This window comes from Belonocnema kinseyi, chromosome 6 (assembly GCF_010883055.1).
Source record: "Belonocnema kinseyi isolate 2016_QV_RU_SX_M_011 chromosome 6, B_treatae_v1, whole genome shotgun sequence".
In the NCBI taxonomy this organism is placed as follows: Eukaryota; Metazoa; Arthropoda; class Insecta; order Hymenoptera; family Cynipidae; genus Belonocnema; species Belonocnema kinseyi.
Genome location: NC_046662.1, coordinates 79,361,269 through 79,373,767, shown reverse-complemented (window position 1 = coordinate 79,373,767; position 12,499 = coordinate 79,361,269). Strand labels below are relative to the sequence as shown.

The 12,499-nt window shown below is 28.3% G+C and overlaps 1 protein-coding gene across 1 annotated transcript; it reads left to right on the top strand.

Moving 5' to 3' along the window:
• The first annotated feature begins 4,010 nt into the window (after positions 1 to 4,010).
• On the top strand, positions 4,011 to 6,419 carry LOC117175460 (glucose dehydrogenase [FAD, quinone]-like). The gene is made up of 3 exons (XM_033365167.1): positions 4,011 to 4,673; positions 5,115 to 5,619; positions 5,713 to 6,419. The coding sequence occupies exons 1-3, from the start codon at positions 4,011 to 4,013 to the stop codon at positions 6,417 to 6,419; spliced, it is 1,875 nt and encodes a 624-aa protein (XP_033221058.1).
• Positions 6,420 to 12,499: the final 6,080 nt, after the last annotated feature.

Below are 12,499 nucleotides of genomic sequence, written 5' to 3'. Positions count from 1 at the left end.
TGTTTGTTTTTACGTATTTCTAACGGCTTAGGAGATCCTTCTAGAAAGTTAAAATTTTTATTTTTTTTAAGAAAAATTTTAAGGGATACACTCGTTTAGACCTGTAGATTCTGATTTTTTTAATTAAAAATAAATAATTAAATAATTACAAATTTTGCATTTATTAATTTTTATCTCATTCATGAGCCGAAGAAAGTTCGACCATGCAAGCCAAGACAAGGCTTGTCTTGATACGAGTAAAAGTCGTCTTAGCCAAGACAAGGCTTGTCTTGAGACAAGTAAACGTCGTCTTAGTCAAGACAAGGCTCGACTTCAGCCAAGTAAACACCGCCTCACCTGTCGTGGCCATAAAAGTAAGACGAAGGTCTATGTCTCGACTCAGCTTTGAGACGCAGCCAGGCATCGATGTCTTAGAGACGAACTCAAGACATAACCAAGTCGAACTCAAGTCGAAGCATTTTTACTCGGGTTCGTTTCACCTATATTTTTAGATATATAATAAGGTAGTCAAAACCCATATGTGCGAGATTTCCGATAATTGTGTTACCACCTTTTTATATAGGATTTGTAACTAAAGTATTACTTGTTATTATTACTATTATTAGATATTACACTATTAATAATATTATTTAAATATTTTACATTTTTAATCAGAATATGTATGGTTCTGTCCAGCGAGTATAAATTATCTGACATAAGCTTAAATCTCATTGACGGTGGTCATTTACTGATAAAAATTCTGATAAAGCCGTTAAATTGGGCAAGATATCAAGATCTCACATCTCGACTGCTTGCCTTCACAAGCAGAACTGATTTGCAAAAGAGAGGTCGCGTAAAAAGTTAATTTACTATCGAATTTTATTTTGTGCACCAGTTTCGATAACTTTACAGTTCTTTTTATGGATTAGTGAGTGAAAGAAAATTCAGGTATGTAATATTATTAGAAGTATTGCATGAAAAATTTGAGTAAATTAAAAAATGTGGGCTCATAAACGAAAAAGTGAATTTAAAAGACAAATATGAAACCAAAATTAATGAAAAAATTTGATTTATGTAGCTTAATGTTGAAGAAGAAAGAATTGAAGAGAATTAAATTTTTTAATTCTTCTCTAATATCTGTACATATATTGATATACTTTGTGATATGGTGTAGTTTGTTTTCATACTATGAAAATTGTTAAATAAGAATATTTTTCATTCAAAATTATCTCTGTTAAGGCTTCATTCTATTTAGACAAAATTGAATGAAAAAAAATGTTTATGTGAAAAACTTAACGCAGTTATTTAATAGATTTTACTAAATAATGAACCTACGGAAAATTAGTATTATTACTACAATATATTATTAATTAATTGAAAGACTTAACTTACATTTAGATTATGCATACCTTACTTGTAATCATTTATTTCAATTTTATGTCAATTTAGAGGAAATTACATTTACCATTTAACAAAAATTCTAATCAGCACATTATCATAAACAACCACAGATTTTTAACTAATCAAATATACAATATTACGTTCCTAACTTTTTTGGTTACCTTTTTCTTAAGATTTTTAAATTGACTAAAGAAAAACTAAACTCAGTGTAGTAACTATTTATCAAGAAATTTCAAGAGTTTCGAGAACTAAAGAAATTTTTTGTAATGTTCTAAACAAATTAATGAACAAAAGCCATTTTCTCGTGATTCGCAATGATTAGTTGTTTGAAAATCATATAGTTTTTATAAAAATTATGAGATAAATTAATGCCTAATTACAATTAGATAGAAATTTCTGCTATTTGCTAATTATTTAAGCAATATTTGTGAACAAATTCACATTTTCAGAATCATTTCACGAAAAGGCCAAATTTTGTTGACGGAACAACTAAAAATGTGTTACCAGTGGCTACTTGCCGTAATTTTGTTCAACTTAAAAAAATTGATGATTTAAGCAATGTTGATATTAAATAAAAATTTTGGCCGTTTTTTTTAAGAATATGCTTCGTCTGGCTCCATTTTCTTAGCGAAATCAACTAAAAATGTATTGCCAATGACTCTTTGCTATGATACTTTGCCAATGTACAAAACCAGTTATTTCTTCCAACAGTTTTTATAAATAAATGTACATTTTGACCAATTCTGCTTTAAAAGGCTCAATTTTGTTGCAAAGTTAGTAAATAAATTCCCAGTTTTACCATTTTTCCATTATGAATATTAATTTTTTTGCAGAATTAACAAGAAGTGTATATTCAATTATTGCTTCTTATCGATTTTTTATTTTTAAAAAAGTGTTGATTATTTAAATAATATTTATAAACAAATTTACAGTTAACTTATCGGTTATTAGGTTATTGGGTCATCAAGTTATCTATATATTGGACATCGTATCTTGACAACAAACAAACAAATTGTGAATAAGGCATTCCGTAAAGAATTTGGAGTATTCATGAGAAGTTGAACTGCCTTCAATCCTAATGTTTGATCACACAGTCATAAATAATAAGCATCAGTTAAGTCTTTTTGCCATTGTCAAGTTAGCAGTTATTAAAAATGTTCTTTTTTCGTTGCTTTTTTACTTTTTATATTGACCCAATAACCCAATAACCAAGAACTCATTACATCCTAGATTAACACATACACAATAACCTTGTTTTTAGTATATTTCACAACAAAAATTACATTTATGTTGAAAAAATAGTCAAATTGTGAATTTTTTTATGATGATTGTTTGAATAATAAAAAGTTCTTAATTTATTCTTTTATTTATTTTTTAATTAATTTTGATTCAAATATATTCTTAAATATGGCAAGAGGCAGTCAATGGTAAAACATTCTTGGTTAATTTTGCGAAAAATATGCCTCTTCATGCAAAAGTAGCTTATTCTACATTTCTTATCAAAATTGTTTAAATAATGCACTGTTCTTTTCCATTAGCTAAGTATCACAGCACAGAGTCATTGGGAATGCATTCTTATCTGCTTTAACTAAGAAAATTGGGCCTTTTTTTTAAATGGGTATAGTGTGCATTTATTTATAAAAATTGTTGAAATAAATAACATATTTTATCAAGTGGAACAAAATTAGTGCAAGATGTGTCACTGCAAATACATTTTTAGTTGTTTTCGCAAAAAAATTGGGCCTAATTGTTAAATAATGTTGAAAATGTGAATTTGTTCATTAATATTGTGTAAATAATTAAAAATTCTAGTTAATTTAAGAAAAATTATAGCAAGGAACCAGTGGCTAGACATTAATGGTTCATACTGCAAAAATGGATCCTATTCATTGTAACCTACGACAACTGTTCGTTTGTTTAAAAAAAAGTCTTCAAATAATTGTTGAAAAGCAGTTCTTCTTAAACTAGCGTAATTGGGCATTAATTTCTTTCATATTTTATATAAAGATTATAAATTTCAAAAAACTAATCATTACGAATCACGAAAAAATGGCTTTTCTTCATTAATTTGATTAAATCTTATTTTTTAACTTTTTCTCTTACTCAAAAGTATCGGAAATTATTGCTAGATAGTTATTACACTGAACTAAGCTCTTCTTCAGTCAAATTGAAGATGCTGAAAAAAAGGTTCATCGGAAAAGTTAGGAAAAACTTTTGTTTATTTTCTCGTTAAATAAACAATTTTTGGTACTTAAAAATGAATCTTCTGCAGCGACTCGTTATATCTGGAAGCCTTAAAATCATTAAAAATAAAGTTTATTGACAGATTTTTCTCTATAAAAAGTGCTTTTGATCACACTGCGATGACAAGGCATATTGAAATTTGTTTTAAAAGACCAAAATTTAAGTTTAAAATTCCAAAAGCAAATTGAAAAAGGTGCATTGTGAAGTTTTCGTGAGTTGCCTTCCAGCTGAAAAAAAATCATCCAATATATTTTTAAATCTTCCTAATGCAGGATACAAAATACCTCTTCACGTTGTAAATAACTCAAATTCAGAAAGAAACCTTTAGAACTGTTCAAAATTTAATTTTTAAACATTTAAAAATTTTTCAATCACAGAAAATAATAATGGAATCCTGTTTGACACAAAATTGTGCTGCGGTATCAAGTGGAACAGCAACCGGATTAATTTTCACACAGCTTTTTAAAACCCTTTTAACAGCCCAATGTGCTTTAAATGCAGACGATTTATATCCACGTGACAGAACTTCAGATGTCCTTAAAGAAAATCCAGAATTCGATTTTATAATAATAGGTGCTGGAACTGCAGGTTCAGCTTTAGCCAGCAGATTGTCAGAAATTAAAAAATGGAAAATCCTTTTGGTGGAGGAGGGAGAAAATCCTTCTTTAAGTAGCAGAATACCCGGACTTTGGCCCACTTTGTTTCATTCTGAAGAAGATTATGCCTATGAAACCGAGCCAAATGATAATTATTGCCTTGGGCAAAAAACAAAAAGATGCTATTGGCCAAGAGGAAAAGCACTTGGTGGAAGCTCGGCTATGAATGCAATGTTATACATTCGTGGAAATGACAGAGATTATAATCAGTGGGCTGAAATGGGAAATAAGGGTTGGAGCTTTGATGAAGTTTTGCCCTATTTTCGAAAATCTGAGAGCTACAATCCGGACTTTGCTGCTCAAAATGGAAAACATTATTTTGGAACTGATGGTCCCTTACGAATTCGAAAATTCAACCATTCCAGTACATCATTACCTGATATACTCGTGAAGGTATGTATGAGTATATTATTAAATAATTTCGATATACACTGATTACTCTGTTTGTAATTTTGAGTCTATAAAATGTTACAATTTGCGTTTAATTTTCTAAGTCTTAGAAACTAAGATTATACCATTGTACCTTAAAGCGTTAGAAAACGATTTATTTGGAATTTTATCGGCAATGATCCTAAACGTCTCCTAAACTAAAAAAAACTTTAAAACCAGTGGGTTTTGAATGTCATTATTTATAATTTCAATCGTCAAAAATATAAATTTAACAATTCTGAAAATTATAAAGATATAGAAAGTTTAGAGTAGCAAGGTTTGAAATTGTTCGATTTATTATTAGAAGAAACAATACTAATAGCTAAGCCACTGGGAAATCTTTTAATAAATTATATAATTTTCAACAAAAAGGATTTTAAATTACTAAATTATCAAATATTTTAGGCAGCCAGAGAAGTTGGACTCCCGATTCTTGAAACTTTCAATACAAAGAATTATATAGGTTACGGATATTCTGATGTTAACTCCGACAATGGACTGCGAGTTAATGTTGCAGAAGCTTACCTTTCATTAGCTAAAAACAGGAATAACTTGTACGTTTTAAAATCCACAAAGGCAGAACAAATAATAATGTCAGAAAAAACCGCAAAGGGTGTTCGTTTGAGATTGCAAGATGGTCAAATTTTGAATGTAAAGGCTTCAAAAGAGGTGATTCTGTCCGCTGGTAGTATTGCAACTCCACAAATATTGATGCTTTCTGGAATTGGTCCACGATATCATCTTGAAGAAATTGGGATTCAAACTTTGGTTGATTTACCAGTGGGTAAGCATTTACAAGATCATATAATGAGTTATGGAGTGCATATGACTTTTCTTAATAAGACGGCTGTACCTCTGAAAACTACTGATGGTTTGGACGAAGCTTATAAATATCTAATGTACAGAAGTGGTGAGTTGAGGAAATGTAGATTGCTGCCAATTAGTAAGCGCTTTTCATAGGTCTTATAAATAATATTAAATCAACGTAATTTTAAAATTCTAGGCTATTTATCATCAGCTGGAGTTGTTCTCCTGAGTTTTTTAAACGTGCACGATCCGTTATCAGAGTACCCAAATATTGAATTTCATCACTCTCATATTCCAAGTAGACAATTTGTTCAGCTGGAAACAGTAATTTCAGCATACCATATTTCAGATGAAATAGGGGATGAATTAAGAAAACTATTAGCAGTTCAAGATCTCTTTTTTACCTTGCCAACTCTTTTAAATCCAAAAAGTTTGGGAGAAATAAAGTTACGAAGTGCAGATCCTAAAGAGAAAGTGAAAATAATTTCTAATCAGTTGGAACATCCTTATGACATGGAGACAATGGTCAAGTCGATTGAATTTTTACGCCTCTTATTAAAAACAGACTCTTTAAAAAAACTTGGAATGAAATTGAATATTTTGAATATTCCTGGATGCAAAGATACGAAACCTGATTCCAAAGAATATTGGGAATGCAATTTTCGTCACACTGGAACCACTATTTTTCATCCAGTCGGAACTGCAAAAATGGGTCCTAAGGACGATCCAGGAGCCGTTGTGGATACAAGACTTAAGGTTCATGGGGTTGAGAAACTTAGGGTTATTGATGCCTCGATAATGCCAAAAATTACTAGTGGAAATATCAACTCTCCCACTCTTATGATTTCTGAAAAAGGGGCTGATATGATCAAGGCAGATTGGCTAGTAAAGGACGAATTGTGATAAATAAAATCAATATAATAGATTTAAATACATATATAGTATATGATGGTGAAATTGTTTTTAACTTTTTCAAGGGATTATGTAATTGCATACGTTTTACATTTTTATCAATGAATTTCCATTAATGAAACACAAAAGATCGGCAGAATTTAGAACAATTTTACATTATAATTCATGAGGTTGTTTCAATCGATGGAAGTCCCACGTGTATCGTGATACAATTGCAATGTATGTGATAATTATCACGATTAAAGGTTTGCATATATTATTCCAATTTGTCAGAAAAGCTAATAACTGCAGTAAAAAATAAACAATAATTAATATTCATAAATGTATAGGTTCTTTCAATCCAAATTTAGGGGTGTTATTTTAATCAGGAAAAAAATTACAATTGTCCACATTCATTGAAATTGAAAAATTCGAACTCTCAAAACATAAATTTGTTTCATTTCAAGTTACCAAACTGAACTGCAAATTGAAGTACTCGAAGTGGTCCTCTTTTGAGTTTGGCACTTCTGAAAGTTGTTTGAAAACTTTTTAATTCCGAATTTTTTATTTTAAGGAATATTCTATTAATTGTGATGGTCCCAATAATCGTGAAACAAGGTTATAATTTGCATATATTGTTAATGGAATTTCAATTAATTCAAATTCAATAAAAATCTGGAAAACTGGCGTCACGATTATGTGACATTTACATTAAACGCTCAATTAAATGTAATGCCATTCAAATGAAATTTTTTCAATTTTTATTATTTTATATTATTTTTTAGTGGTAGCAGTTTAAAAAAACTTGAAAACCAAGACTTGTTCCCTTCCAACTCGATCAAAATCTTAGAAATAAAACATATTCCTCTTCCAATTTACTAAAAATTAAAATTAAATCTTCTCCCTTACAACTAAATAAAAATCTTAAAACAGAAAAAAATGGTTACTCTTTCAATTCAGAAGGAATTGTATACTAAAATTGCTTCTCCATTAAGTCAATAACAATTCCTTATAGAAAATATGACCACGTCCAATTCAGAAAAAATAACCAAAATGGCATCCCTTCCAACGTAATCAAAATTATAAGAACAGACAAGGGCCTTCTTGAATTCAGAAAAAATTGAAAACGAAAATTTTCTCCTTTCAAACAAAAAAAAAGATAAAAATAAGAATTTATTCTTCTGATTCATAAAATATTGCAATCCAAAATTTCTTCCTTTCAAACTGAATGAAAATGTTAAAAGTACAAATTTTACTTACCTTCTACTCAATAAAAATGTAAAAACAACAAAAAAATTATTTATACTTCCAAAATCAACAATTTCATTTACAAATTGAAAATTTAAGACATGGAATAATTAAAGTTGTAACGTTCAAAGTTTAAATTTAGCATTCTGATATTTTAACGATTCAAGGCCTTTCATTCCAATCAATTTAGTTTCAAACGGTTTAATGTTTAATGCTTGATTAATAGTGGTTCACTTTAAACAAACTGTAAAATATTGCAAATATTACAAAATCGTTTTTTTTCAAGTTAAAAAATCGCAAATTTCATGGGTTAAAATGAAAGATTTGAAAATGAAACAATTTTTGAAAGGGATTTAAAATTGAAAAGTATTGTTTAATTATGAATCTATTAATTTGAAATTATTTTAAAATTGAAAATAGTTCATGAAGTTTCAAAAAGGAGATTAAATTTGTTTAGGCTCCAAAGCTTTTAAAATTAAATACTTTAATTTTCAACGTTAAAATATATCCATTTTTTTATTTTGAACAAATTCCAAATCGTGTTGTCCATATGTGTCTGTTACATTTTCTGCTTGCCATCTTGAAAACTAAAGGGGCGGTTATCATGAAATTTAGACGAATTGTAGCTCTGGCTGATATCCAGTTCAGATAGAATTTTGAGCTAGATCGGTCATTTAGAAGTAGTTTTTTTAGTTTAGAAATTTATAAAAAAACTGGCCTTGTTTATACGAGGAAAACTTTTTTGATGTTCAAAACATAGCAATACGATGTCTAGAGTACTTGCTCGCGTTTTCGAGATGGATTAATGGATTTTTTGGTCGATTTATATAAGAAAACCTGGTTTAAGATTCAAAATTCAACAGTACGATATCTAGGCTAAGACAAAAACATAAGCTTGTTAAAATATTGAAAGTACCCATGACCGAATTCATTTCAGAATCTCTCGAGGGGGAAATATGTTGATTTTTAGAGGCAATGAGGCGATACGTATTTTTCTGATTTGCAAACAGAAATTTTTCTAACAAGTTATGCGTATTTAAATTTTATGTTTTATTTTTCAAAAAAAATCGATTTTTTCCTTTAAACCTCTGTAACTTTCGGCTAGTCGTCTTCTTTCAAAGTTCGCCGGAAATTGAAAAAAGTTTTTAAATTAACAAAATGGCAGCGGTTTTTCTAAAAAAAGAAATTAAAAATCGATTTTCTCAAAAAACCCCCATTTAAATTTTTTGTCATTTTTTTGTTGAATTTTTATTTTGATAATGAAGATATACTGTCAGTTTTATGCTTGCTAAATAACTTTTGTAACCAGAAAAATTCTTTTTTGTTACAAACGAATTTTCTACTTTTTCTTCGAAACAATGATAGATACAAAAAAAATTTTGAGATAAAAGTTTGCACGTCTAAAAAAGTTATATGAAAAATGTCTCTTGTTCTTTTGCGATATTTTTCATAGTTCATGAAAAAAGTTCAAAAACTACATTTTTAGGGAAAATAAATTGTCACTGCGTTTATAAAAGGTTTAGCCCGCATGATGCTGCTAAGATGTCTTTCTTTTATTAGTAGAAACTTAAATAAAATATTTAGAAAAATCAAAAAGGTAGGGTTTTCCCGAAATTATACTTTTTTCATGCTCTCAAGGTGTGAAAAAAATGATAAAAAAGGTTTTTTTAAGAACCTTGCCTTTTTATTTTTAAATATTTTTTTTTTATTTTCTAATAATAAAAGCAAGGCATCTTAGCAGAACTATGCCGGCTAAACCATTTTTGAGGCCAGGAGAATTTTTTTCTTAAAAATGTAGTTTTTGAATTTTTATCATAAGCTATGACAAATATCGCAAAAGAACAAGAGACATGTCTTATAGAACTTTTTTAGACGTGCAAACTTTCATTTTAACATTTTTTCGTGTACATTATGATTTCCAAGAAAAAGTAGATAATTTGTTTTTAAAAAAATCAAAGTGCAAGTTAAATAAAATTGACGAAAAATGCAAAGGTGAGTTCTTTGAAAAAGTCGATTTTTAATTTTTTCCGAAAAACTGCTGCAATTTTGTTAATTTTAAACCTTTTTCTCATTTTCCGGCGGACTTTGAAAGAAGATGACTAGCCGAAAGTTACAGAGGTTTAGAGAAAAAAATTCGATTTTTCTGAAGAATAAAACATCAAATTTAAATAGGCATAACTTGTAAGAAAAAGTTCTGTTTGCATTTGCAAATCATAAAAATACATATCGGCTAATTGCCTCTAAAAAACAACATGTTTCGCCCTCGAGAGATTCTGCGATTTCAAGTTTAGGGTTCTGCCTAATGTTAAATGGATTCGGTTCAATTTTTTTGTTATGTTAGCAAAAAATCTCTCTCTGTGAGAAAGAAAAATGCTTATCAAATAAGCGCAAATAAATTCACCTGTAATGCATAAATACACCCATAGTGAATACATCCATAGTACTTTGCAGTCGGATTTTAATTTTTAACACTCAGAATACAATTCAGTTTTAAAGATTTTTAATTAATTTATACTTATATATGCACAACCTAGAAGGATTTTTACTAGAAAATTTTTCAATTCAAACTTTTAAAATGTTTAATTATTCAAGTTTTCAAAATTTTAGAATTACCCACAAAATTCACAATATAATTTATTATCATTCAAGCGACCACTATATAATATTATTCTCAATAAACTTTAGTAATTTAAAACTTTGCATATTTTTAGCCCCGTTGACAGGAAGATAGTATCGATTTTAGTAAGGGTTTATTTGCTTATTATGAATTTTTATTATTAATTTATTATGAATTCTTTTGCTAAGAGAAGTTAAGTCGTGAGTATTGGAATATTTCTCTATGATTTTTTTATCTTAACTATATTGATTTGGAGACAACGGAATATTAATGGAATGGAGGGTTGGAATTCAGTCTCTTGTGTCAGTGGTTGTTGACCTGAAGGGCATCTATATTTCAGGGATTATTATTAATTCTTTCATTTCAATTATATGAGACTACAGTCTCCCTTCGAGGACTTTCCGACGATAATAGTTGTAAAACATAAAGAAAAGCTTTTGTGATATCGTTTAAGTAATTCAGGGTGCAGGTCTATATTCCACTAGCCAGACTAGATCCTATACAATAATCGTCTTTTATAAATACTTTAAAACTTGATTCAATAAAAATTTCCTTGAAATAGAAATAATAAGTAGGGTTCCTTACAATCATTAATTACAGTTCCAGTAACGATAATAATTTTCCACCCTCTTTCAATCTGATTCATTTCCATTTTTGATTTATAATTGTACGATTTTGCTATTAAAATAATTATGCGATTGATTATATTTTTATAGCCAATAGCCATCTTCGTAGAATTTCAAGAAATTTCTTTTTCTCAAATCACATTTTCTTCGTTTTATCCTAGTGCAAGAGTTGAGGTCATGTTCTCATTACCGCAATTATTCTCAGCTACAGATAGCGTCCGGTAATTAACATTTCAAGAGTTTGATTTACAACCAGTTTACATTCTGACTACAACAGATTTTTTCGAGAACCAATTTAATTTCGAAAAATAATATATTATTTTGATGAAAATTTCTAATTACTGTACTTCTCTTAGAAATTTCTTCAAATAATAAATCATTTTGATGATAAGACTGAGTACTTGTTACATGCAAAGTATTATTATCATCATCATTTTTATTATTATTATAGATGATAATCTACGATTCATTCATTTTTTCCACATTGAAGCTCCTATCACTCAAAAAACGAGACAGTTTATTAGTGAACACCAGTTTGAAATTTTACCAAATTTGCTTCAACATCTAGAGTTGTTCCCCTTTGTGTGGAAATGATTCATTATACATTAAAAATCATTGATTTTACACTTTCGATCAAAATAATTGCATTTCAAAAATTGTGATGCACAATTAAGAAATTAATATTTATTAATGACTTAGATTCAAAATCCTAATTTCAGAATGTTTTAATTTTCAAACAAAGTTTAGAATTGTTAAATTTTGAACGCTTTAATTTTTAATTCATTAATTTTGGAAATCTTAAATTAAATTAAAATAATTTTTTATATTTTATAATAATTAAACTTTAAAAGTGCACAATTCATTTTAAGATAATTAAGACAAATAGGTTTGTTTAAACGTTGATAAATATCTACATTAATTAAATTTTACATGAAATGTACATTTAAAAAAAAATTATAATCCTTGTTAGAATTTTTATCTAATCGGACAATAATAGATATGAAATGTCTTACATAATGAAACTTTTATTCAAATTTAAACTAAAGTATCAAAGGAACAATCAAGAGAATTATTTCTGAAACAATCTCTTTCTTTTTTGTGAATATAATTTTATTATATGAAACAGATATTTGAAATATGCATAAGCTTTTTTATTTAAATCTTATTAATATTTATTATTCGTCCCTGACTAAAAAGTTAAATAAAAGTTGAAAATTTCAAAAAAACCTGCAACTTTCTAGTGTTACTCTAGGAGAAGATAGTCATAAACAATAATGCTTTGCTTGAACAATTATACGTTTGTTAAATTTGAATTAATTATTACCTGACTGAGTGAAAAGTTGAAAAAAATGGAAGAACTTCAGGAAAAAACAGAAACTTTCTAGCACACTTCAAAGATTATATTATTTTATATAACTACCAATTGCTTGAGCGTCAGGGGAGCTCCATTTGGGCTTCCTCGTTTGTCTTAAAACAAACTAGTTAAACTGAATTAATTATTGCTACATTTTAAGTGATAGTTGACCAGTAATAGAAATTTTCAGAAAAATCAGCAACTACCTATCATCGATATAAGAAAAGATAGTAAAAACAACAATAAT

Bases quoted from the DNA above. Each gene is read 5' to 3' on its own strand.
- LOC117175460 (XM_033365167.1), top strand. From the start codon at position 4,011: ATGGAATCCTGTTTGACACAAAATTGTGCTGCGGTATCAAGTGGAACA. The intron at 4,674-5,114 runs GTATGTATGAGT...CAAATATTTTAG, and splicing joins TACCTGATATACTCGTGAAG to GCAGCCAGAGAAGTTGGACT. The intron at 5,620-5,712 runs GTGAGTTGAGGA...TTAAAATTCTAG, and splicing joins ATATCTAATGTACAGAAGTG to GCTATTTATCATCAGCTGGA.